This window comes from Tinamus guttatus, unplaced genomic scaffold, assembly GCF_059628265.1.
Source record: "Tinamus guttatus ecotype Peru unplaced genomic scaffold, ASM5962826v1 Tinamus_guttatus_pri_ptg000355l, whole genome shotgun sequence".
Taxonomy (NCBI): Eukaryota; Metazoa; Chordata; class Aves; order Tinamiformes; family Tinamidae; genus Tinamus; species Tinamus guttatus.
Window position 1 is genome coordinate 849239 of NW_028288889.1, and position 27605 is coordinate 876843.

Sequence of the window (27605 nt, forward strand, 5' to 3'; positions counted from 1 at the left end):
GTCCTCAGGATGCAATAGTATGGTGAAAAAACAATCTTTCAAATCGATTATTAAGATGTCCCAATCATTTTGAAAGGTTCTCGATTTCCATTTCTATTTATGTTTGCATAGCTTCAATTTGGTTTCCTCCCCAGAAATTGCTTGGGATTTCTGTATATTAAGGAGGCTCCCGCTCCAGTAGCATTGAGGCTTTTACAATTGGTAAGGACTGTTGCAGGTCCTTCCGTGCCAGTTGCACTGGAGCTTGGCCGTCGCTTCATTCTTGTTTCCCATGCAGAAGTACTTCCCTAGTCTCTTTCCAAGGATACAAGTCAGAGTACGGCTCCCAGTCCTCCACTGGTGGCGGGGGGGGGGGGGATGCCATAGTCTGAGTTATTCCTGGCTTTCCCGCTTTCAAATTCTTCACTTTCCTGTTGTGCTTATTCAGCCCTCTCTGTTGATATATATATTACACAATAAAGATCTAAAGACCACAGACACAAACAGCACAAACACAGTTTCTATCCAGTGGCACGACCTCACGTAGCTGTGCACTCCACTAGCGAGTTCCACTGTCTCAATTGCCGAATCCCATCCTCGTTGCCAATTAGGTTGCGAATGGGTTTGGGATTCAGCAATAATCACACAGAACAAAGTGGCTACGGCTATTCAGGTGAAAGCACGTTAAAGTGTAGGGATTAAATAGTTAATGTAGAGTGTAGGGAATGTAGGGATTAAATAGTTAATGTAGAGTGTACTAATAATCTAGTCAATACTTAGTCTCAGAGTGCAAGAATTCTTGATAAATGGCAGGACAGGTGGCTCTGCATGGAGGGGTTGCCTATCTGCAAGGACTCCTGATATATGGCAAGTCAGGATGTTCTGCATGAAGGGGTTGCCTATCTACAAGGTCTCCTGATATATGGCAAGTCAGGATGTTCTGCATGGAGGGGTTGCTTATCCAGATGTCCCAGTCAGCAATAAAATATAGATAACATTGACATGAAAGAAGAACAGGAAAACGGGAGGGGGAACATTTTGGGGGTAAGAACGGTATAAAAGAGGGATGACCGAAGCGGTCGGGGTCCGTGGTGTGACCCCTGCGTGGGAAAGCCCGGACCCCAGCTAGCTAGTAATACTTATTATCTTTCTTCTATTATTAAAAAGGCACAATATATCGATGGTGTTTGCCTCTTTCTCTGTCAATTCGAAAACCGGACCTAACATTTGGGGGCTCGTCCGGGATTCGAATGCAGGAGAGGAAAAAGAAATAGAGAAAGATAATAGGTCAGGGGAGACCTGTGGTGGTGAGCTGACGGTAATCCAGGTGGACGCACCAAAGGATTGTCGGCTGGAGCCCGAGGGAGACGTCCCTCGGACTCCCAGAAAAAGAAAGGGCGGTTGGTTGGGAATACCGTTTCTCCTTGATGAGGGGAGACCGGTCTGGGAAGGGCGAGGTATTTTAATAATCACCTTTACTGGTTTACTGACAGTTGTGTTGATTTTAGTTTTGAGTGACGAAATTGACACAATGGGACAAGGAAAATCTACTCCTTTGTCATTAACGCTAAATCATTTTGGATATGTTAAACGTCGGGCACGTAATTTGTCTGTAGAAGTGTATAAACATCGGTGGGAGATATTTTGTAAAAGTGAATGGCCAAGTTTTGATGTAGGCTGGCCGAGAGAAGGGAGTTCAGATTTAGAATTAGTAAGGAAAGTAAAAGAGGTTATAATGAGACCTGGGTCGGAAGGGCACCCAGATCAATTTCCATATATAATCACATGGGAGGACTTGGTTCTGTATCCACCCCCATGGCTGAAACCTCTTTCGGGAGAGGGTAGAAAAGACGGAAAAATTGATATTTACGTAATGAAAAAGGAGGAGAAAAAGGCAGTACTATCAGATTCGACCTTATATCCAGAAATATTGAACAAAGAAAGCAGGCATAACCCCCCCCTTTACGCACCTCCGCCTGAGGCACGAAGGGAGGCGAGTAATTGTAGTGATCAAGGAAGGGAGAGAAGGGAAGATAGGGGTCCCGCATATGGGACACGATCTCATCAGAGAGAAGAGGAAGAGGGAGTATCAAGTACCACCCATGCCTTCCCAGTTAGGACGATTGGAACAACTGGGCCACAGGGACAGCGTACGTATCAATACTGGCCATTCTCTTCTAGTGATTTGTATAATTGGAGAAGTCAAAACCCCTCCTTCTCCGAGAAGCCGGGGGCGTTAATCAATTTATTAGAATCCATCTTGTTTACACATAACCCTACCTGGGATGACTGTCAGCAGCTTTTAAAAGTGCTGTTTACGACCGAGGAGCGTGAAAGGATCCTGGCCGAGGCGCGAAAGTTGGTGCCGGGAGAAGATGGGAGACCCACCGGGCAACCGAACCTTATCGATGAAGGATTCCCATTGGTAAGACCACCGTGGGATTTTGAACAACCTGAAGGTAGGGAGCATCTCCGAACATACCGGCAAACGTTGATGGCAGGGTTGCGGGCGGCAGCGCGTAAACCTACTAACTTAGCTAAAGTAAATGCTGTCAGGCAGGAAGCCGAGGAAAATCTTGCCGCTTTCTTAGAGAGGATATTAGAGGCGTTTAGACAATTCGCTCCTTTAGATCCTATGAAGGAGGAGAATCGGGCAGCTGTCATTTTGGCATTTGTAAATCAAGTTGCACCAGATATAAGAAAGAAATTGCAAAAGAGTTTGGGGGAGAAAACTTTACAGGATCTTTTAAAGGTAGCAGAGAAAGTGTACAACAACAGGGAGACTCCAGAAGAAAAACAGGAAAGAATAAGAAGGGAAGATCGGAGACACCAAAGGGAAATGGCTAGAGTATTTTTTGAAGCAGGGGAAAAATCTGAGAGGCAGAGAAGGGGACCACCACCCCCTAGAGGAGTTGGGGTACGGTTAGGAAGGAATCAATGTGCAACTTGCAGGAAGAAAGGACATTGGAAAAATGAGTGTCCGGAAAAGAGAGAAAGGAGGCCACCTAGAGTACTGGTGGCAAAAGAAGATAGCGACTGAAGGGGCCGGGACTCGGAACCCTTCCCCGAGTCTTGGGTAGAATTAGAAATGGAAGGGAAACGTGTAAAATTTCTGGTAGACACAGGGGCTGAATACTCAGTAATAAATAAAGCAGCGGGGAAACTATCGACAAGGAAAACTCGAGTACGAGGGGTAAATGGGAGCAAGGTATATCGGTGGACATCAGAAAGGAAGATAGATGTAGCTAATAGACAAATCACACACTCATTCCTGTATATACCGGAGAGTCCGGTACCCTTAATGGGCCGGGATCTCTTAACCAAATTGAGGGTAAGGATATATTTCGAGGACAATGGGATAAAAATCAATGACCAGGAAGGACGACCGATACAGGTCTTGACCGTTAGATTAGAGGACAAATATAGACTGTATGAAGAGAGGAAGGAAGAAATTGGACCAGAAACTCAAAAATGGATGAGGGAACTCCCAGAAGTATGGGCAGAGAATTCGGGAGTAGGAGAGGTTAAAGGGAAAACTCCTCTGGTCGTGGAATTAAAACCAGGAGCTCACCCGACTAGGGTTAAACAGTACCCAATGACCCCTGAAGCTCGACAAGGGATAGTGAAGCATATTAAAAGGCTACTGAAAGCTGGCATTCTGCGTAAATGCAAATCTCCGTGGAATACTCCTCTATTGCCAGTAAAGAAGCCCGGAGGAGATTTCAGGCCAGTTCAAGATCTGAGAGAAGTTAATAAAAGAGTGGAGGATGTGCATCCTACGGTCCCGAATCCATACACTCTGTTAAGTACAATGCCACCAGATATGGGATGGTATACGGTTTTAGACTTAAAGGATGCATTTTTTACCATCCCCCTGACGGAACAGAGCCAGGAAATGTTTGCTTTTGAATGGGAAGATCCCGAGAGCGGATACAAGGGTCAGTTAACTTGGACCCGATTACCACAAGTGTTCAAAAATTCACCGACTTTATTTAATGAAATACTGCAGGAAGATCTGAGTGAATTCAGGAGACAGAATCCTAGTGTGAAATTGCTTCAGTATGTGGATGATCTGCTGCTAGCAGCAAGAACGAAAGAGGAGTGCGAGGAAGGTACGAGGAAGTTGTTGCAAGAATTAAATAAACTGGGCTACTGAGTTACTGCTAAGAAAGCTCAGCTATGTAGTCCTGAAGTAACATATCTGGGATATAAGATACGAGATGGTAGGAGATGGCTAACTGATGCCATGAAAGAGACTGTTCTTCGAACTCAGGAACCCAGATCTCCAAGGGAGGTCCAAGAATTCTTGGGGACAGTAGGATACTGCCGTTTGTGGATACCTGGGTTTGCAGAAAAAGCGAAACCTCTGTATGAGGCGAGTCGAGAGAAACCAGACTGGCAGTGGACAGAAGCTATGAGAAAATCCTTTGAGGAACTGAGATTAGCCCTGCTAGAGGCCCCTGCACTTGCACTCCCGGACCCAGCCAAGGATTTCCATTTATATGTGAGCGAAAAAGCAGGAATTGCTAAGGGAGTGCTAACGCAGAAGCAGGGACCTTGGAAAAGGATAGTGGCGTACTTATCAAAGAAATTAGACCCAGTCGCCACAGGGTGGCCCTCGTGCCTTAGAATTATTGCAGCCGTGGCAATGATGGTTAAGGACGCAGACAAACTCACATTTGGGCAAAAACTGTATGTAACAGCTCCTCATTACGTAGAGGCATTACTCAAACAACCGCCTGAAAGATGGATAACAAATGCTAGGCTGACTCATTATCAAGCCTTGCTTTTAAACTCAGAAAGAATTATGTATACGTCCCCAATGACTTTAAATCCAGCCACTCTCCTACTTAACCCAGAGTATGAAACACCTGTGCATAATTGTCAGGAGGCGTTAGCTGAGACTACGACAGTGCGGGAAGATTTAAAGGATGAGCCGCTACAAGGAGGGAAAGTGTGGTTTACAGATGGAAGCAGCTTGGTCGAGCAAGGAAAAAGAAGGGTGGGAGCTGCAGTGGTAAATCAGAAAGGAGAAATAGTTTGGAGCCAGCGTTTACCAGACGGCACTTCGGCTCAGAGAGCAGAACTGATAGCCTTGGCTAAAGCACTAGAAATGGCAGAAGGAGAGCGAGTGACGATTTATACAGATAGTCACTACGCATATGGGACAGTGCATATACACGGAGCAATATACAGAGAAAGGGGATTTCTTACCTCCGCAGGAAAAGAAATCCGAAACAAAGAAGAGGTTTTGCACTTGCTGTCAGCTTTGCAGAAACCAAAAGCAGTAGCAATTGTGCATACCTTAGGACATCAGAAGAAAACCGATACAATAAGCAAAGGAAATGCAGCTGCAGATATTGCAGCCCGGCGAGCTGCGTTAGAAGGACAAATACAGAAGGTACTAGCCCTGACTAACAACACTTTAAGAGAAGATGAGGAAATTGGGGAGGACGAATACACCCCGGAGGAGAGGGAGTGGATTCAAAAGGTTGCAGAAAAGCAAAGTGCAGGAGAAGGATATTACGATACAGATGGAAGAATGTTAATTCCTAAACAGATGGGACAGAAGATGGCGCAGCAGTTACACAGTACCACACACTTGGGGGAAAGAAAAATGGGACTGTTAATAGAAAAGTTCGGGTTGAGATTCCAAGATCAGAGGAGAATATTAAGAGGGATAATAGAGGGGTGTCAAGCGTGTCAGGAAATGAAGCCATCAAGGGTCAGAAAAGTGCATGAAGGTATAAGGGAAAGAGGTGGTGAACCTGGAAGGCATTGGGAAGTAGATTTTACGGAAATAAAACCAGGTAAATATGGGTATAGATATCTGTTGGTATTAGTAGACACCTTTTCGGGGTGGGTAGAGGCCTTTCCCACTAAACAAGAAACAGCCCAGGTGGTAGCGAAAATACTTTTGGAAGAAATAATCCCCAGATATGGGATACCGGTGAGCATTGGGTCTGATAATGGACCAGCTTTTGTGGCAAGGATTACACAGGAATTAGCCCGAGCACTGGGAACAAACTGGAAATTACATTGCGCATATAATCCTCAAAGTTCGGGTCAGGTGGAAAGGATGAACAGAACTTTAAAGGAAACCCTTGCTAAGCTAATAAAAGAAACTGCAGAGAACTGGGTAACAATGCTACCTTTTGCCCTTTACCGGGTCTGGATAACTCCATACGTATTAGAATTTACACCATTTGAAATAATGTTTGGGACCCTGCCCCCAGTATATCCGTTAGATATAAGGAAAGGAATAACTAAGAACTCAGGAGTGGGGAAAGAGATGCAAATCTTAAAAGAAATACAAGATGAGTTATTCCCGTTACTACAAGATTGGTATAAAAGAAACCAGAAGGGGTCAGAAGTGGATATCGAACCTGGAGATTGGGTGTGGGTAAAAAGGCATAACCCAAAAACATTAGAAAGCAGATGGAAAGGACCTTACGTAGTAATTTTAGTAACACCTACCGCCGTTAAGGTCAATGGCATAGGACATTGGATTCACCATTCCCACGTCCGGAAGCTGAATAAAGAAGAGCAGAAGAAAGCAGAGGAGTGGGAGGTCCGAAGGAATAGCAACAATCCTCTGAAATTGAAATTAATTAGGAGAAATGTACAGTAACACAATTTGGGTAATTATGGTCCTGCTAATTACGATTCTGAAGTGTTCTAGTGGAATATATAACATAGAAGAAAGGAGTAATATGTGGGTGACTTGGGCAAATAACACGGGGAATCAGGAATTCTGCCTGTCCCTCACCACCGCTAATAATCCATTCAGAACTTGCTTGTTTGGGAAGCCGGGATTTGATGACAACAGTTTTAAAAAGGTATCTACGGGAAACTGTTCAGGAGTAGTAAATGCCTCGGAATGTGCTGTAAGGTTAATTAAGGGATTACATACTTCATTGCCTTGGGACCCCCAAGAGCTCAATTTGATGGGAGCACAAGCAATTGGAAATAGCTCTGATAATTGGACCCAAACTTGTTTTATGTTTGGGGATAAATTTTTTGGAGAAAAAGGGGCCTCAAGACTCTTGGCACAGACGACTAGGTATGGTAAAGAAACTCTTAAATTTCTAGGGTGGGAAGTTACAGGTTGGACAGATGTATCCCCGGACCCAATATTCGACTGGTACCCAGTTGGAATATTCTGTGGGCAAAATCACTCCAAGGGACCCCCCAGATGCGAAAAGTCTCCTTATGATGACGAGGAGGAGGTGTGTATCCCAAGTTGGGAAGCGCTTGGAGCATATGGAGGAGATTTAGATGGGAGACCTGGTGGTAAGGTGCATCAAACGCTGCTATGGAATAATGACACTGCAAAAGCCTTGCCAGACGGGATATTCCTGATCTGTGGGGATAGGGCATGGCAAGGAATACCAAAAAGAGCATATGGAGGGCCATGCTACTTAGGGCAGCTAGCGATGATTGCACCTTCTCGGGCTAAATTACTAACTCTGGAACAGGAACAAAGGAGGCAAAGGCGCTCTATTGGTCTAACTCCGGAGTGTGATGACAATGTACAATTAATATCTGTAACTGCGCGGGTAGCTTTAGCAATTTTTGTACCAGGAGCCGCAGCAGGGAACGCATTAAGAGAACTTTCAAAATTAGCCTGTTGGAGTGAAAAGCAAGCAAATGTAACTACCGAGGTATTGGAACAACTCCTGCTCGACCAGAACAGCCTGCGGCATGCATTACTACAGGATAGAGCAGCTATAGACTTCTTGCTCCTCGTGCATGGACATGGATGTGAGGAGTTTGAAGGACTATGTTGTTTTAACCTGTCTGATCATAGCCAATCGATTCAGCAACGATTGCACTGGCTCAGGGAACATACTCAAAAGATAACACGAGGGGAAGGACTAATAGACGAATGGCTAAAGTCATTGTTTGGGGAACTACCTGGATGGATATCAGGACTGATAAAAGAAGGATTGCGCGTATTTGTAATTCTGTTATTACTGTTACTGTGTATCTGTATAATGTGGAAATGTGTAATGGGAGTAATGGAAAAAGCTACAAATCGAGTTAATTCTATGCATATAATGCTTATGCGACAAACTCAGAAGGATCGAGAAAGGATTCTCTGATATTAGCAAAAGAAAAAGGGGGGAATGTAGGGATTAAATAGTTAATGTAGAGTGTACTAATAATCTAGTCAATACTTAGTCTCAGAGTGCAAGAATTCTTGATAAATGGCAGGACAGGTGGCTCTGCATGGAGGGGTTGCCTATCTGCAAGGACTCCTGATATATGGCAGGTCAGGACGTTCTGCATGAAGGGGTCGCCTATCTACAAAGACTCCTGATATATGGCAAGATGGGATGATCTGCATGGAGGGGTTGCTTATCCAGAGGTGTCCCAGTCAGCAATAAAATATAGATAACATTGACATGAAAGAAGAACAGGAAAACGGGAGGGGGAACATTTTTGGGGTAAAAACGGTATAAAAGAGGGACGACCGAAGCGGTCGGGGTCCGTGGTGTGACCCCTGCGTGGGAAAGCCCGGACCCCAGCTAGCTAGTAATACTTATTATCTTTCTTCTATTATTAAAAAGGCACAATATATCGATGGTGTTTGCCTCTGTCAATTCGAAAACCGGACCTAACAAAAGAAGCAAAGTATGCCTAATTACTCGTGAGGTAATACTTGTCGGCAGGACACTGAGACTGAACATTCTCTCGAGTTGGCAGATTAGAGGGTTGCTGACAGGCTCCTAACTCAGCGGGCGTTCCCGCAGAGACAACATGGGCCTCGGTGTTAGGAGTCTCACCCCCTCCCCTTTTCTCTCTCCACTGTCTGTTTCAGCCCGGTGCATCCTGCCACGTAGGGCCAGTACGTGCCAGCAGGCAGACCGGGGGGCGGACAAACTCCGCCTTCAGTCACATAACCTTCCCTCCTGGGTGCGCAGGTGCGCATACCAGTAAATTGTCCCAGTCGTCAGTCTGAGGGTCCTGCCTTTCTCATCTCCCTCCCTCTCGGGTGTTTGACCTTCAAACTATTTTAGAGGATGTTTGTAGTTAAGTTGGCTACAAGCCCGGTCGAGCAGCCGCCTTCAGCTGCTTTTGGAGGAGGTCGGCTCTGAGCCTGGCTGAGCAGCCACCTCCATGCTCCTTATCTCTCAGCCTGGGCAGGCAAACATCTTCTTTCTCAAGATCTTGGATTCTATTTCGCACAATAGTTTTATGACTCTACAGATCATACGAATTTCCAGTTTTCGACCATACCTCGTGTCAGCATCAATATACAAAGGATACAACTCATAATAGAGATGAACATAGCAAATAGAAACAATAGCCCTAATAACGGTTTCCGTCCTCACTTAAAGCATTACAGTTCTACAACCCCCACTTTTAAAAGATGAATCAAATTCCTCTGCACCTCCCTCCTGGCTGTTGTCAAGTCCTCAGCAACATAAGTCTCCTTGATCTCATTCGCCTTTTCTTCCCCGGCCCCCCTTCTCCTTTTTTCAAGGTGATCTAACAAGTCCTGGACCCAGCCGGGCCGTTCTTAGGCACGACGGGGTGGTCCGGGAGTGGAGGCACAGGCAGTGCAGGCGCCACAGGCACAGATGAGGACGCGGGCGGGGGGGTTGGCAATGGATCTCCAGACACCAGAGGTTTTCGGTGGCGTGGCGGTCCCGGTCCTGAAGTGCTCGCAAAGGCTTTTACAGGTACACTGCTCGCAGCTTCGGGAGGCTCACGATCCGGCGGTGGCCCTGTGATGTCCTTTGGGCGATGGTGGGGCTCAGAACCCCCTCGCTGCAGCTTGGGGCTTTGCAAGTGTCCCTTGTCTCTAGCCCATTTATACAGCTCATACAGCTTCTTCATGCTCACTGCTGCCTCCCTCTTTGCTAATAAGTCCAGCAGCAATTGTACAGCAGCTTCTCGCTCCATTTTGTACGTACACCGGGGTCTCTGCTTCTAGCCCTTCCCTGACGCCGTCTTTCCGTCCCGGGCCCCAGCTTCTTGCCCCCCAACGCCGTCTTTTCCGTGTGCGCAATCACGGCCAGCTTACCCGCTCCGGTCCCCGTCTTGGTCGGATCACTCGGCTGCACGCGTACGTCGTCTTCCGGAATCCCGCACCGTTGTGCCAAGTCCCTGTACCGGTCCCTGTTCGGAATCGGGTCCCTGTTCGGGCGCCACTTGTTGCAGCTTGGAGCGGGTCAGGAATGCCAGACAGCAACTTCATAGAAGCTGGAACTGACTTCCTATATTAGCTTACATGCAGTACATTTATATGATTCTAACAGTTAGTGATGTAATTACACAGGATCCTAATTGGTAGACAATGATCTAACTAAGACCCTTACAGCCCCCCTTACTTGTTTAGCTCATCCTTTTAGTTCAACAGCTCTTTTATTCCCTCTGACCTTGGTCTACTTTCTTATCTCCTAGTTAGCAGTCCCTTTGTTCTTTCACTGAAACCTGAAGGCTGGAATTGAGCAGGCCGCCTGGGCAGCCACGTCCGCGGCTCTCTAACCATTCCTCTATATTTAATGATTTCTTTGATTTTCTTTTTATTATTTTTTCTTTCTTTCATGATTCCTTTAGTATTTATTTTTCATGATTTTTCTTCCTTTTCTTTCTTTATGATTTCCCATGTCTTATATTTTCAGTCTTCCTGAATGTAGTGCACTGTAAGATGAATTCCCTCTTAACATTAATTGCTTTCATTGTTAGAATTCTCCACTTGACACACAAATGCAGTTTATTTGAAAACAGATGCTCATAAACTGGATTCAAAACATTTTGAAAGTTTTGCTCTTTTCATAAAGAGGAAGGTTACTGTGTGCTTTTCCTGAGACTTTTTTTTTCATACTGTCACACAATGAGACACTCTTTGATTTATTCCAAATTCCTTAGGAAATTAACTTATGATTGTCATCATCTAGCTTTTAGGCAAGGGAATTTAAGGGGGACTGAACTTAGAAAATCATATACCAAGAACTATTGTCTTTCAAACATCCATTCTAACACATAATTTGATTAGATAAAATATACTATATGGAGCAGCTAACATTAGTTCACCAAACTAATTTTCATTATACTAGTCAAACTAGTATCAGTTCACATGTAGTTAGTTATTTGTGACCATGGTTTGCAGAATACAATTTTATGGCCCTTGAAATATAAAAGTGGAAATCACAGCAGTGATAGAAACTGCAGCTAAAACTGATATTCAAATAAATTATCTTCCAGCTATGAAAGGATTTTTCTTTATTTTTAGAAGCATCAGAGTATAAGTATTTATTACTTTTGTGTATAATATTTTAAACCTCCATAGTTGACTTAGTTTATTGCAAAAGGAAGCTAAAAATTAACAATATTTCCCAAGAAAAATGAAATGTTACTAATTAAATTTGTACTGAACTGTGTATAACTGTTGGTTATTGTATTTTATTCCAATGATAATAATCCTGGAAAAGCTTCATTAGTAAAATCAACAATGTAAACAATATCAAAACATAAAATGCACAGGCTCAGCTACTCATCAGCAAGTTCCAGATTTTTATAAATTTCAGATTAACACTCAAAACCACTCCTAGTTTGACAGGGGGGGTTGACAGAAGCTACTATTATCTCTGATTATAGGCTCTGAAGAGGAGTGTGAATGGGCTTAGTAAGGTGATTTCTTTGATCCTAATGAGGGGGCGGAGTCCAGGTCCAAATGAGGAGCCTGTAAAACACGTCGGGTCAAATCTAAACAGGAAGTGATTAGGATAAACGTGTTTAGAGCTTAAAAATAAATTGAAAAGGACCTTGCAAAGGATGCTCAAACTGACAAAAAGATCTTTAAATACATCAAAAGCTAGTAGGTAGTTAGGAAAGCAGTGAGACTGCTAGTGACAAAGGTCTGAAAAGAGGGGCTTAAGGATGTCAAAGCTATAGTACAAAAGCTTAAAGAATTGTCTGCAACTGGGAATGCTGAGGAGAGATCCAGTCCTACATCTGCTTCACAATGCTACACCTCTCCTCTTCTGTGAGGCGAAACTGTCTCACTGACCTGCTGGATTGACTGATTGACACCGGCAGCGCTCTGTACCCGCTCTAGCCTAGCGCCTCAGCAGGGACCACGAAAGCAACAGTTGGCAATTAACTACCACGCCACATACACTCCTCACCTAGCGTCCCACCGCGCACAGTAAGTGTATACTGCAAGCGGAAAAGCCCCCCGCCCTCGTGTACACGCGTCACCGCGCGTAAGTTTCTGCGTTGCTGAGGGCGGATTTTTCTTGGCTGCGCCTGCGCGTTCTCTTTTCATTCTCCTAGGCAAAATGGCGGTGGGGAAGTTCGTTGGAGGAAGTGAGTGAGGAGGTGGTTGGGTTCGTGGGGTGGAGACCTCTTTTCCCTTCTCTCTAACGGTGTGGCTGGGCGCTGAGGCAGGTGGGGGCTGAGGCGGAGAGGAGAGTGGGGCGAGGCTGGGGCTACGGCGGAGCCCGCTGGCGGCATAAGGAGCTGTGGGTCTGGAGTGGGGGCCATTTCTTGCCGGTGAGGAGGGTGAGCGGCCGCCGGGTCCATATGCGTGTTCGGCCCTGCTGGCTGCCCCTTCTGGCTGTCCCGGGGGCGCCGACCTCGGCTCGGCGGCAGGAGGCGTCGGAGGAGTCGTGGCGGCGCTGGCGGGTGCGCGGCAGGCAGGTGAGTGTCTGTCGGCGGGAGGCGCTCAGGCTTGTGGGGGTGGCCCCTTTGTTTTAAAAAGCCGTTAGTAGCTTTTAGTCGTGGTATAACGTGTTCTGACTTTTATGCTTTTATACTTTTAAAAATCTGGGTACATACAAGCGCTTAGGTGTCTGATAGCTCAAATGCCGTGGTAGGAGCAAGGCATCTTCTGTGGAGGGGAGAGAGGAGAGAGAGAGGAAAAAAAAGAAAGATATTTAAAAGCTAAGCCCCTTATCTTTACCTGCAAAATCCTCCTCCGGCTGCCTGTTAGACTGCCGTTGACCTTAGGGCTCCCTGTCAGCAGCTCTGTGTCCTGCTGCATTTCCTTCCCGGTTCCTGGCCGTGAAGGCAGGATAACAATGGTCTGTCTTGCTGCAGTCCCTGTGTCTGGAGTCACTGCGGCCTCAGCAGTGGATGTACAGCAAAGCAGATCAGATTTCTGTAAAAGTTTAATTGTATAGCTGCAGAAGAGAAGAGACTCAAGGAGGCTACTAAACTATATAACTTATTTGTTTGAAGCTTTTAACTTTCCTAAAAATTAAAAGAACTGTAGAAGCTAACTTCATGTATGTACTTCTACCAACTGCTAATCAACAAGGGAAAACTTCTGCACTCCAGCACAGATTGGAAAGCTTTGTTTCAGGAGGCTGTATCCCAGGTAACAGCATTTGTAGAAATATCATTTTTGGTAGGCTAGGATTAGACAGGGGTTGCTTATGATTATGTCACTCTAATAGACATGACAAAGAGCCCTTTTTCTTTCCCCTATTGTCTTCAGGTGCTATAATCTTATATTTTTAAACTGTGTTCGTCAAAAATTGTATGACGTGTGGTTTCATCCAAACCTAAGCACTCAAGAAATACTAGACTTGATAAAGTGAATGTCATGAGATCATTGTTATGTTTCAATTTCTTTGATAGGTTTATTTTTCTCTAGTTACAATAAAGACTGTTTATAGAATAGTTCTGCCCAATGAGAAAGACCTTTCAATTGCAAGCACTTGCTCTCCTTGGATTTTTTTTTTTTAGGTTACAAAATAAATATAAATGCAAAATTTGGCAAAATATGTTTATACTTAGTAATGTAAAGAGGAAAAGAAAAGAAAAAAAAACAAACTCAGGAAATCAATATAGTTGATGAAATATTTTTAATTTTGCACTTTAGGGTTTAAAATAGCAGGGATAGTACACAAAATGTTTTCTAAATATAGTCCAGAAGCAAACACCCATGAATAAGAACATGTTTTAGCAAGTGTAATTAAATATGTGCTCATGTGAAGTTTTGATACATAGACATCTGTTGTAGAAAATATCAAGTAGCTAATGTTGCAATTGCAGTTTCTAGACAATGTCAAGTTGTAATGCCTTCAACAGTGTGCTGTGCTACTGTGCACATAAACTTTCACGTACTATTTTGGTCAGCTTGGGTTAGGGTATTATGTCCTTCCATGATCAAATTCAATACTGAATATTAACATATTTCATAATAAAACTTTATGGATACTGTAATGGTCAAATGGGAAAAAGTAAGATTTTTGGCTAGATTTTGAAAATTCTTACCTTGATTAAAAATAAGATTGGATTTTTTTTTTTTAATAGTAGCTAACTTTTCCTGCTTGTTTTAAGCAGCTCAGGAATGAGAAATAAAATTATCAATGCAATTGCTAAATATGTGCTTTTCGAAATATTTTATGGTAGCAAGTTGTTCTGAAGTATCACTAATGTTATGTAAGAACATGGAATTGGTTTGATATATACATGTTATTTTATTTTTCTTCTTTCAAGCTATGCTTTAGAAGTTGTTTCATAGCGCTATGCAGTAGAAATTCACGATCTTTTCTCGCTACATCTGAAACTCGAGAGAATCTACTTATGGTTGTGGTTAGGCCTCGCAATATTCTCCTTCAAATGGTCTCCATTGAGTTTGGACAGTAGAAAACAATGTGTTGCCACCTTTTCTTTGTATCAAGTTGCCATGTTTTCACAGGGTGATTTTTAGTAATTTATGAGACAGTGATGGAATGAGTAATGAATTAATGCACTGAAATAAGGCAGCTAGAGAGAAAACATACACCAATAACTTTTCACACTTTAATGAGAATGTCAATACTATGAATGATAACATTTTATTATAGGATTATTTTTAAACTTAATTTTTAAGGAAATATCAATTGTAGCTTTTAAAAAGCTACCTGACTGTACTAAATAATAAATATACATAAGGTCTGCTTGGAAGTGGCAATCTGGTAGTTGAAATGCATCTTTAGATCGATCTTCCAGTAGTTTACTTTTCAAATTCATATCATCTTCATCAGACAAGGTTTTCTTTATTGCCAATATTAGCAAAGCAAAAACATGTCTACTGTAAGCTCTTATCTTTATTTTCTCCTGTTACCAAACACCAAAAGTTCTGCCACTTCTGCCATACCAAAACACCAGAAATTCTGCTGGATTTTTGAACCTAATTAACTTGGATTATGATTGTAATTACCAGTTTGCTAAAACAGTGTTAAAATGATCTGTACCAGTGATTTCAACAGTAGTTGATGCTGTGCTGTTATGTAACTTTATTTTGATTATTGAGTATTAATCATTAATTTTTAGTTGAATGCTTGTGTCTTGTTGCATCAGGTGCAGCTGGAGAATGAAGCCTTTGGACAGTAAGCATTCGCTCAAAATGTCAGAAGCTGATGTTGTGTGGGCGTGCTATTTCCCATTGAAGCTTATAGGAGAGAGTTGGGAAGAAAAAGAGAATAAGAAATAACAGCTTGCTTTTATTATCTGTACATGCTATAATTGTGCTTCTGATACTATTTTTTGGACGTAATCACAAGGGTACTCTGCTAATTTGATTTGTAGTAAAAGGTTGATAGGGTTTCATGAGTATGTTAATTTGTGTCCATTAGATGGTGGTTAGTTTTAATAGTTGTTATCACTAGTTTAAAATATTTATTATAAATATTTTTATATTTTATTATGCAATTTAAAAATATGAACACTTTGAGACTGCAGAGAATTTATTTGCCTTTACCTTGATCAAAATTCAGCAAGCAAGAACATTTTTGAGTTAGTTAATATAGTTGTATTGGAGCAAAAATAGTTTGCCTCCTGTAGAAATGGTAAACAAGCAAACAAAAAGCATCAATAGCATTTTGAAGTATCTTTCTGTAAGTGTAAAGCTATTTAGAGATGCAGGTTATTCACAAGCGAATAGAACTATTGACCTCTTATAGAAGAACAGACCATACTTAAGTAAATTTTTATGCTCAATTATGAAGTCTACTTATGTGAAATAATGTAACAATGTTTCTCTTAAAGACTTGATAAAAATCAATCTATTTCTGTAGTAAAACTGACTGAATGGCAGAGCTCAAAGGATTGAGATCAATGGTACAGAGTCTAGCTGGAGGCCTGCAGATATAGTGGTGTCCCCTCTGGGTCAGTATTGGCTCCAATCCTGTTCATTTTATTCCTTAGTGAATATTTCTGCCCTGAATGAGGGCACAGAGTGCCCCCTCTGCAAGTTTGCAGATGATACCGAATTGGGTGGAGTGGCTGACACTCTAGAGGGCTGTGCTGCCATTCAGAGGGACCTATAGAGGTTGGAGAGTTGGGCAGAGAGGAACCTCATGAGGTTCAATAAGGACAAGTGCAGGGTCCTGCACCTGGGGAGGAATAACCCCAGACACCAGTACAGATTAGGGTTGACCTGCTGGAAAGCAGCTCTGTAGAGAGGAATTTGGGAGTTCTGGCTGACAAGTTACCCATGAGTCAGCCATGTGCCCTCATGGCCAAGAAGACCAATGGGATTCTGGCCTGCATCAGGAGGAGTATTGCCAGCAGGGCAAGGGAGGGGATTCTGCCACTCTATTCAGCTCTGGTGAGGCCACACCTGAAGTATTGTGTGCAGTTCTGGGCTCCCCAGCACAAGAGGGACATGGAGCTTCTAGAGAGGGTCCAGCACAGAGTGACAAAGATGTTTAAGGGACTGGAGCATCTATCTTATGAGGAAAGACTAAGTGAGCTGGGCCTCTTTAGCCTAGAGAAGAGAAGATTGAGAGGGGATCTTATCAGTGTGTACAAGTACCTTAAGGGTGAGTGTCAGGATGGGGCCAGACTCTTTTCAGTGGTGACCAGTGACAGGCCAAGAGGCAACTACCACAAACTGAAGCACAGGAAATTATGCCTGAATTTAAGGGAAAAAACATCTTGACTGTGAGGGTGACAGAACACCAGCACAGGTTGCCCAGAGATGTTGTGAAGTCTCTGTTCTCAGAGATATTCAAAGGCTGTCTGGCCAATATGCTTTAGGTGACCTTGTTTGAGCAGACTGTTGGACTAGATCTCTAAAGGTCCCTTCAACCCTCATTCATTCTGTTATTCTCTGAATTATGGTGATCCAAGCATTACTTAAGGCTTAGTTCATGAAGTTAAATTGGTTGTTTGTCAGTTGCATGCTTTTTTTTTCTGGAAATCATGTACTAATAGAGAGTTTTCTTATTTGTGCAGTTAATGCTGTGTTGCTTGCTTTAAATAGATTCTGAAAGATGCCGAATTGTACAAAACTGAATTTGGCTGTTGGTAGAGTGGCCTTTTTGTAGCAACTGGCATGCAGGGGAGACTGGAACAGAACTAGAATTTTTCATTGTTGTGTGATAATTGAATGACTGAATAAGCATGTCAGTATAGGATTTAGAGCTGTTACTGTATATACTTAAATGGCTTTCTATTTCTTGTTTTGGTTTGTCGTTTCTGATTTTTTTTTTCATTATATAGAAGTGTTTTTCTTAACTGATTTTGGGGAACATAAAGATAAATATCGATAGAAATAAAATAATATGGACTGAGGCTCTCTGGTCATGTAAACAAGCTCTGAGGTTCACACATGGTGCTGAAAATCAAGTCCTGCAAGATTAAAACATATCCCTTTAGCTCTAGTGGAAATGACCCATCAGGCTTGATCTTTTCCATAGAAACTGTAGGGTAGTAAGAAAAACAAGAAAATGCAGTACGTAATGAGCAGAATTGTTTTGTTTTGCCAGAAATATTGCAGAGTTTCTTGTATTAGGATTTTTATAACTAATGTGTGTTTTGTTGTGTGGGCGTGTTTTTTGTACCAGTTTTCCTCATAAAGTTGTGACCTGCTCTCTTTAGAATACTTGATATTCCTTCTTCTCTAAAGTTCAACAACTGTAATTACACTTTTCCTCTTTGTTATAGGTAGCTGTTACTGCACTGTGGGTGTGAAGTTTTTGCTTACGATGTCTTATCTTGCAGCTGATCTGTGCTCTCAGAGAACTGACCAATTTGCCAAAATCATGCTGTGTGTGAGTGTTACTTTTCAAACCAGTTGTGCCTGGATTTGGAGGAGAATATATAGAAAGCTCTTGGTGGTAATTACAACATAACTACTCTTTTAACAGAAACAAAGGAGTGTGTTGCAGAACAATCTATACTTAGAAATTGAGATGATGTATTCAGTTATACTTGGGTACTTTTGTATTTTGTGTGTGGTGTTTGTTACTCCTTACTCATAGGGTAGACGTGAAGACCAAATTTACCCATACAATGTGGTGATTTTTTTTTTTGGGGGGGAGGGGGAGCATTTATCACATGCTGTTATAAAAGGACTGCATATTAGCATATTAAAATGGCTCTGTTTCAATGCATGTTGGTTCTGTGTTAGGGCATTGGGTAATCATTTATTTAATAGATCTTTGTTTTATATATACATATATATATAATGTGCATGCTAACAGATATAAATGCAAGTTCTAGGAATTCCTTATTGTGTAGTTAATGCTAATGTGCCTGCCTTTGGATATTTGTGAAGGGATTTGAAAGATGTCTTTTTAATGTCATCAAGCTGTGAAACAAGACACCATTGAAGATGGAGTAAAGCACATTGATCAAAAGTTCATAACTTGATGTTGTATTGCTTACAGTATCTGAATAAACATACTAAAGTGAATCCATCAGTGCTTGCTTTTTAGAGGCTGGTCATAGTAGGACTGTTTTAATAGATGTAAATTCCAGTGCGAGCCTTGCACAGAATTTCCACTTTGTCTCAGACTGCTGACATCACCATAGACTGCTGTTTTATTTATCGTGGTTTGTGCTAAGCAGAATAAATATCATGTTTCTGTAGTTACTTGTTTTCAAAACATTGTCTTATTTTTAAAATGCATCTGATATAATTGATTTTTTTTTTTGCAAAGTCTTTTGGTCCTCACGTTGGTGTTAATGGCCACAAAGAGAGCAGATGTCAACTTTGAATCACTGTCAGTTGCAGACAGTTCAGTAAAAGTTAGGTGCAGTTAAATTCTAGAATTCTAGCAGGGTTATTCTTAAACCAGCAGTTTAGCATGCTTTCATTTGTGAACTTTTTGTGCAAATAAATGCTAACTTCAGATTCCCAGAGCTTTGAAACATTGTCAGGAATTTACTTCATATTCTGAAAGGGCCTAAGGAAGTGGGTGACCTTCAGAGAACTCTTGCTTATTCAGTAGAAAATACCTTTTCTGTAGTTGACCCAGCATCTGGCCTGAACATTAGTGTTGAGTTATCCTGCTTGCTTGATTAAAAATTTTGGCCATTTTATTGTTCTGTTGTTCAATAACACTATCCAAATAGCTAGGAAGGCACTTTCATGAGAAAGAGAGGTCAACTTCCATTCTGAAAGAGCAGTTCAGATTTTTATTGGTACTGCTGTAGTGCCTTTCCAGCTTAATGCTTGCTGGAAGGAAACACTGTCTCTTCTGCTCATGTTTAGGACTTTCTCCCTGCTCCCCCCCCCACCTTTTACAAAAAGGGAGATAGAAAACTTGTGTTGAACACTTTTCTTTTTTTTTTTTTTTTTTTTCTTTAAGACTTCATCTCTGTTTTGTGGAGAGAAAAAAAATGGGTGAGTTGGACATTTCAGTAAAGGAACACTGTACATGCCCTGAATAATGAGATTTCTTGAGCCCACGTTGTCTCACTGTGTTTACAACTTGTGTGTTTTCTGTCCATAAAGAACGGTATGCAAGATGTGGAATGAGTCTGGGGGAAGGTGTTGCCTGTCAGTAGACACTATACACTGGAATCTAGACCCAGCAGGAAAAAAAAGAATACTGATTATGTTAAGTTTTGATGTTCTTTTTTTGTTGTTGTTGCTTTTTGACCTCAAGTTTGATGTCAGTAATTCTGAGGTGAAAAGCTTCAGTGCCAGTAACCTTGACAATATAATTGGCACCTATCCCTGCCAAGGCAATGGTGTCAGTGGACAACGTTGAGATAAATGAGACATAATTTGTTATGTGGTCACACTCTTTCTACATTGTTGGTTTTCAACATAAAATTAAACTGATTTTTTTTTTATTACAAAAAGGAGAAAAAAAATCCCCCAAAGCTTGTTTGCAGACTTTTTTTTTTTTTTTTTAATCAGTAGTGGGATTAAGTGCAACTTTAAATACTTCCCAAATCCCTTACAGATCCCCCTCCCTCTCCAAATTTCAGCAGAATTGCTGTATTTATAATTTGTTCCCTAATGTCCAAATTTTCAAATACAAGCCTTTCATTGTATAGTACTATAATTTTAGCTAAGTCTAGCAGAGTGGTGATAAACTTCTGTAATATTCCAATTTCCACAAGATTAAGAAAAAGCCCCCAGAATAGGTTTCTTGTACTTTGCTCTAGCATTTTTCTGCATTTTCATAGAACCATAGAATGCTGAAGGTTGGAAGGGACCTCTAGAGATCATCTAGTCCAACCCCCCTGCACACGCAGGGTCACCTAGAGCACGTGGCACAGGACTGCGTCCAAGCGGGTTGGGAAGATCTCCAGAGAAGGAGACTCCATAACCTCTCTGGGCAGCCTGTTCCAGTGCTCTGTCACCCTCACTGATAAAATTTTTTTCCTCAAGTTCCTGTGGAACTTTTGGTGCTTCAGTTTGTGGCCATTACCTCTAGTTCTGTCGGTGGCCACCGCTGAAAAGAGACCGGTACCACCCTCCTCACTCCCTCCCTTGAGGTATTTAGAGACACTGATAAGATTCCCTCTCAGCCTTCTCTTCTCCAGGCTGAACAGCCTCTCCTCATAGGGCAGATGTTCCAGGCCCCTGATCATCCTTGTGGCCCTGCGCTGGACTCTCTCCAGCAGCTCCACATCCCTCTTGTACTGTGGGGCCCAGAACTGGACACAATACTCCAGATGTGGCCTCACCAGGGCTGAGTAGAGGGGCAGGATCACCTCCCTCGACCTGCTGGAGACACTCTTCTTAATGCACCCCAGGATCCCATTGGCCTTCTTGGCCCCAAGAGCATACTGTTGCCTCAGGGTCAGCTTGTCGTCCACCATGACACACAGATCCCTCTCTGCAGAGCTGCTCTCCAGAAGGTCGGTTCCCAGCCTGTACTGGTGTCTGGGGTTATTCCTCCCCAGGTGCAGGACCTTGCACTTGGCCTTGTTGAAATGCATGAGGTTTTTCACCGCCCAGTTGTCCAGTCTGTCCAGGTCCCTCTGGATGGCAGCGCAGCCCTCTGGGGTATCAGCTACTCCTCCCAGTTTGGTATCATCAGCAAACTTGCTGAGGGAGCACTCTGTGCCTCCATCCAGGTCATTGATGACTAAATTGAACAGGACTGGACCAAGGACTGACCCCTGGGGGTCACCGCTAGCTGCAGGCCTCCAACTAGACTCTGCACCACTGATCACCACCCTCTGAGCTCTGCCATCCAGCCAGTTCCTAATCCACCTCACTGTGCACTCATCTATCCCACACTTCCTGAGCTTGCCCAGGAGGATGTTGTGAGGGACGGTGTCAAAAGCCTTGGTGAAGTTGAGATAGACGACATCCACCGCTCTCCCCTCATCTATCCAGCTGGTCATTCCATCACAGAAGGCTATCAGGTTAGTCAGGCAAGATTTCCCCTTGGTGAATCCATGCTGGCTACTCTTGAGCTCCTTCTTGTCCTCCATGTGCCCAGAGACAACGGCCAGGATGAGCCGTTCCATCACTTTTCCGGGGACGGAGGTGAGGCTCACTGGCCTGTAATTGCCTGGGTCCTCCTTCTTGCCTTTTTTGAAGACTGGCATGACATTGGCCTTCTTCCAGTCTTCCGGCACCTCCCCTGTTCTCCAGGATCTTTCAAAGATGATGGAGAGTGGCTTAGCTATGACCTCTGCCAGCTCCCGCAGCATTCTGGAGTGCATCCCATCAGGGCCCATGGATTTGTGGGTTTCAAGTTATTTTTGGGTCCTCTTGTTATTTCAGTGAAAACCACAGGTCTAAGTTTTTTTTTTTTTTTTTTTTTTTTTTTTTGAAAAAAAAGCCTTTTTCAGCTTTTTAACTAATACATTTTTTTCCCTTGGTTCCAAATATATATTATTTGTTTATAAATACTGTTTATACATGTTTGACTTTTAAACATTTCACGTATTGAATATGGCTGTGATTTGAAATGCCGAAACAGAGTAGTGGTACTGGATATACAGGTGTAGGTCTCTAAGCATGATTCGGAATGATCTCCGAAAAGGTTTGAGGTCTGGGTTCAGCTGGGAATCAATTAAACTATTTGATCAAATCTTTTTTCATTTGCCTATCAGTTTCGTGTAATTGCAGCTGAAGTGCCAGGAAGCCCAGGGTATGCTCATAAACAAATATAGTTGTTATATTTTTGTCCTGCTTGTATCATTTCTACTTAATGCGTACACCGTAAAACTGTATGCTGGTGTTCATTTAGACTCACTTAATGCTCACTTATTAATGCTTGCCAGTGCAATACAGAATGCTGAGTCTGATTAGTTAATATAAGACTAATGGTGTGTTTAAATTGGGGTGGAATTGCATCTCTGACAAAAGGTTTAGATGCCAGTCCAAGTGATGGCTTCCTAATTAAATGTCTAAATGTCGTTAAGACCTTGAGAACTAGACTTAATTTATAAAAGTGTTTTCCAGAAAAAAAAAAAAAGTTTCAAGTGCATGAAGATGAAAAGAATGAATTGAATGGAGAAAATGAGTCCTTGTCTTCCTCTTAAACCAGTGCATTTGTGTATTGCTTTATTTGCATGAAAAAAGTAGGTTTCTGTACATGACTGTTCCAAATCTGTGCCTGTCTCACTAGCAAGCAAAATGTGCAGATCTTTACTACTGAAATGGTGTTTAAAATGATGTAACGGGACTGAAGACTTCATGTGACGGTCTAGTATGCATGCAGCAATAAAGATCTGAAACCCATTGCAACAACAGAGCATGATTGTAATTTGCTATACTATTTTATATTTTAGAACTCTTGGATGTTTTAGAATGCTTTAACTTCAGAGAATGATGGAAAAGCAACTTCACCATATTGGCTACCATGACTAAGTTTTGCATTTGGTTTCTACTAATATGTTAATCTTTGCCTTACAAGTCATCTTCCCTAAATATAGGTAGCATAGGAGTATAAGAATTCTTGAGTTCTATCACAGTTTTTATTGCCTGAAAATTTCATGACCTGTGACTTTTAAGGGACTCTAGCAATAGTCATTGTAGGCAAATTGCCACCTAATTCATTGTTTGAAGGAGAATTATCTATTTTTATTCAATTCATATTTTTAAGTTTATTGAACTGTTTGTAAACATGGATGGATAGTGCGGTTCATCATTCTTGTTTCTCTACTGTGTTCCCTAAGTTTAATTATATTGTGGGAATTATAGAAACGTATTAAGCATTAGAATCATTTTGTGTTGGGAAAGCCTCAAATCCATAGAGACACAGTTCCTGTACTGAAGCAATTACACTGCTCCGAGCCTGCGATGTAGGTTGTTACTAGACAGCTGAACTGGGGAATAAGATTTTGTGAAGCATGCTTTTAGCACTTCCTAGCACTTACTTTTGGAGAAATGAAAGGTAATCTAAAAGAACATCAGGAAGATATCAACCAGGCATAGAGTAGAAAGCGTGGGCTCTTGTACTTATGTTTATCTTCTAGTGAAGCCATGCTATACAACCTCTTGTAGAAGTGCTTGAACTCTGTAGATGTAGTCATGCTCTAGCATGTGCCTGAATTATAGATGTGTTCTTTTATGAGGTAAGTACATATCTGGATGCACAGTTACAGTCAAATCACTCAGCCGGATGCCTTTGTCAGCTACACATCTGATCATGATGAGTGAGTGCCATAACATGACTTCACATGAAATTTTCATGTGATAAGGCATGTTTGGTGACAAGATGAGACAAAAATTCAGGGATAGCAGAAGTCAGAAGGCTGAGGAACAATTCATCCATAACCTTAAACGAGAGCACTTCTATTACTGCCAGTCCTTTATTGGAGGAGATCTTTGGTTTTCTGTTCACGTGACAGAAGGGATTTTGCTAGTGTTGTGCAATCTCTTATTGCTTTTTCTTTGCCAGAATAAATAATATTTGCCATGAAGATTTCTGTTGTCTTAACACCTGAGGTAATTAGCTTGCAAAAGAGATTCTTTCTGCCTTGTGGGAAATGTAAAATTCTTGAGCTTGACTTATTTGTAGCCACAAAGTTTGTCTGCAGGGCTATTTTATTTGGAGTTTTTATTTGTATAGAAACAATGTCTTATGTTTGCCAGATTTTAATCAAGATTACTCAATACCAGGCAAGTTTAAACTTAAATGGTTTGAGTTTTAACATTAAAATAATACAAATTATTTCTGGTAAGGGGTCCAGTACTTGATTTAAAAAATACAAAACAATTCTAAAATAGAAATGAATCAATAAAATAAAATTCCATGCTGAGGAGGAGCTTATGAGTGTCAAATATAGTAGTTCCTAAATCTCAGCTAGTTAGGGTTGGCATTTTAGCTGACTTGGGGATCCTTGAAAGTACATCTTTTCTTCACTTAAGATTGCAATATTGGGGTTATGTGTAGGACAAAAAAAGGGAAATGTTCTTTTAGGATGCTTAGCAATACAGAGAGCTTTTCTAAATATGATAGTAACTGATGAAAGTTTTTCCCTTTCCATGTCCATAGGGGGTTGGAATCTTTGATACATAATGTCATTGTAGTCATTAGGACATTTTTTTCTATCCATGACATATATATTTTTTTAATTGTACTTCTAGCCTGAGAAGCTTATATTTTGAAGAGAGTTGCAACACCTTATATACCTTAATGACTTGTCCTATTGTGATTTTTTTTTTCTTTTTTCTCCTCATTTTCTCCTTTTTCCCCCTCCCTCTAGGGCTGGTGGCCCTGAAACCAAGCTGAAGAAGGGAAGCTGGTGTCTGCCAGAGTACTACTCAAATATTCTTCATCTATCGCAGGGGTCCTCAAACTTTTTAAACAGGGGGCCGGGTCACTGTCCCTCAGACACTGTCGGGGGCTGGACTATAGTTTGGAAAAAAATGAATGAATTCCTATGCACACTGCACATATTTTATTTGTAGTAGTGCACAAAAAAACAGGAAAAAGAATGCAATATTTAAAATGAAGAACAGTTGTAATCAACAAAAACAAATAATATTTCAATGTGAACTATGGGCCTGCTTTTGGCTAATGAGATGGTCAATGTTAGGTTCCATATTTGTCACTGCTAGTCGTAGCAAGTGATGCAAGTGTTCATCAGTTAGTCTGGATCTGATTGGAGATTTCAGATGTTTCATTCAGGAAAAAGTCTACTCACAGACATAGGTGCTGCCAAAGATGGTTGCAATTTTGAGTGCATGGTTCCTGAGATTATGATATGTCTCTGAGGGGAGAGATGCATAGAAATTAGTAAGGCTGCTTGATTCGAATGCATCTTTCAGCGAGTCACAAGTCTGTAGTTCGGCCAATTCCATTTGGTAAATCAGATCAACAGTTTCAATGTCAACAGAAAATGGGTTCCGGAAAAGCTGTATGTCCTGTTCATGGAGACGAAGCTCTTTAAATCTATTTTGAAACTCCTTTTGCAACATTTCTAGTACATCCATATATGTTTTGTTTGGGAATGCAAGTGCTGGTTTTTCTGCAGACAGGTTTTGAGTTGTGGGGAGATGGCAGAAGTTTTCCTCCTTTACTTGGTTAATGAGAGGGTCTAATTTGACTTGAAATGCTTTCACGTGTGAATACATATCACAGATGAGCTTCCCCTTTCCTTGAAGTTGGACATTGAAATTGTTGAGTAGCTCTGTTACATCTGTCAGAAACGCAAGGTGCCATTTCCATTCTGCATCTTTGAGCTCTGGTACTTTGTTTTTAGAAAGCATAAAATCATAAACCTGTGGAAGTAAGTCATAAAATCGTTTCAAAACTCTCCCTCGACTCAGCCAACGGACTTCTGTGTGGTACAGAATATCTTCATAGGCAACATTTAGCTCAGACAGAAATTCCTGAAACTGTCTGTGGTTTAGTGCATGAGCTCTAATGAAGTTAACACAAGAAGCTACAATTTTCACGACAGAGTCCAGCTTCAGTGATTTACAACACAGTGCTTGTTGGTGGATGATGCAGTGTATGGCTATTGGATGTGAATGGTTGCGTTTGTCCATCTCTTTGTTAATGCGTGCAACCACTCCTTTCATGGACCCCACCATGCTAGGAGCACCATCAGTTGTCACACTGAATAGTTTACCCCAGTCCAGCTCCAAATCATTCACAGTTTGGCAAACTTTCTCATAGATATCCTCTCCTGTAGTTGTTCCTTTGATGCTTTTCAGTGCAGCAAGCTCCTCTGTGACTTCGAAAGAATCATTTGTCCCACGAATGAAAATTAGCAGTTGTGCAGAATCACGAACATCATTGCTTTCGTCGAGTGCCAATGAGAAATAGCAAGGTTTTTTTGAGGAGTTTTGCAACCGCAGATTCAAATTTTCCCCCATTTCTTCAATCCTTCGTGTAATTGTAGGTCCTGAAAAACTCACTGTGCTAAAGAAATCCGCCTTCTCTGGACACATCTCTTTGGCAACAGAAAGAAGGCATTCTTTAACAAATTCTCCCTCTATGAATGCTCTGCAAGTGCGCGCTATGAGCTTGGCAACTCGATAGCTTGCTCGAAGTGATGATATATTGAGCTGCTTTTGCTTCACACAAGTATTTTGCTGAGTTGTCAATCCATGTTTCAGTCTTAATATTTTATCTTTTCTCACTTGTCCGACCAAAGAATCATATTTATCTTTATGTTGAGTTTCGCAGTGTCGACGCAAATTGTATTCCTTGAACACAGACACTGAATTCTGGCATATCAGACAAACAGCTCTTTCTTTGTACTCCGTGAAAAAATAATCAGAAATCTACTTTTCTTGGAATACCCTGCACTCGGAGTCAATTTTTCTTTTTTTTGACATGATGGTGCGCGCGCTTCCCACTGGTGCTGGCTTGCTTGTCCTGCCTGGGAGCTGGAGGGAGGGAGGGAGAGACGGGGGAGCCGCCCACCTCGCTGATGCCGCCGCCCCCCTCCTCAGCCCGGCCGCGCAGTCCGGAAAGGGCGGCCAGAAGGGACTGAAGGAGCTTTGCCGCGCCGGGGCTCTGGCGATTCGCCCGCGTTGGCTGGAGCTCGCAGTCCAGAGGCTGCCGACTGAGCTTGCCCGGCAGAGGAGATGCCCGCGCCTCTCGCCTGCCGCGCATCGCAGAGGAGGAGGAGGAGGAGGACGGGGCGGCGGCGGCGCGGTTTGTAGCGGAGAGGCGCCCCCTGGAGGGGGGAGCAGGTCGAGGACGAGGCGCTGGTTTCAGCCCAGTCCCGGCGGGTGCTTGGGGGCTGCGGAGGCCGGCGCGCGGATTCAGTGGCAGGAAGTCATCTGCGGCTGCTTGGTTCCCCCCCAACCCCCGGCGGGGGGTTGAGGACCCTGGGGGGCCGTATCCGGCCCGCGGGCCGTAGTTTGAGGACCCCTGATCTATCGTATGAGGAAAGACTAAGCGAGCTGGGCCTATTTAGTCTGGAGAAGAGAAAATTGAGAGGGGATCATTTCAGTATGTACAAATACCTGAGGGACGAATGTAAAGAGGATGGGGCCAAACTCTTCTCTGTGG

The 27605-nt window shown here is 42.5% G+C and overlaps 2 protein-coding genes across 2 annotated transcripts in view; both read left to right on the plus strand.

Annotated features, from left to right (window-relative positions):
• The first annotated feature begins 3574 nt into the window (after nucleotides 1–3574).
• LOC148593681 (uncharacterized) lies at nucleotides 3575–15318 on the plus strand. The gene is made up of 5 exons (XM_088529885.1): nucleotides 3575–3641; nucleotides 7072–7988; nucleotides 12268–12300; nucleotides 12382–12633; nucleotides 15286–15318. Exons 1-5 carry the CDS (start codon nucleotides 3575–3577, stop codon nucleotides 15316–15318), a joined length of 1302 nt encoding a protein of 433 aa, XP_088386011.1.
• LOC104580236 (adenomatous polyposis coli protein) overlaps nucleotides 12485–27605 on the plus strand; it is a 76239-nt gene continuing 61118 nt past the window's right edge. The window contains exon 1 of the mRNA XM_088529896.1: nucleotides 12485–12633. The gene's annotated coding sequence lies outside the window, so the exon portion shown is untranslated. The remainder of the gene's footprint in view (nucleotides 12634–27605) is intronic.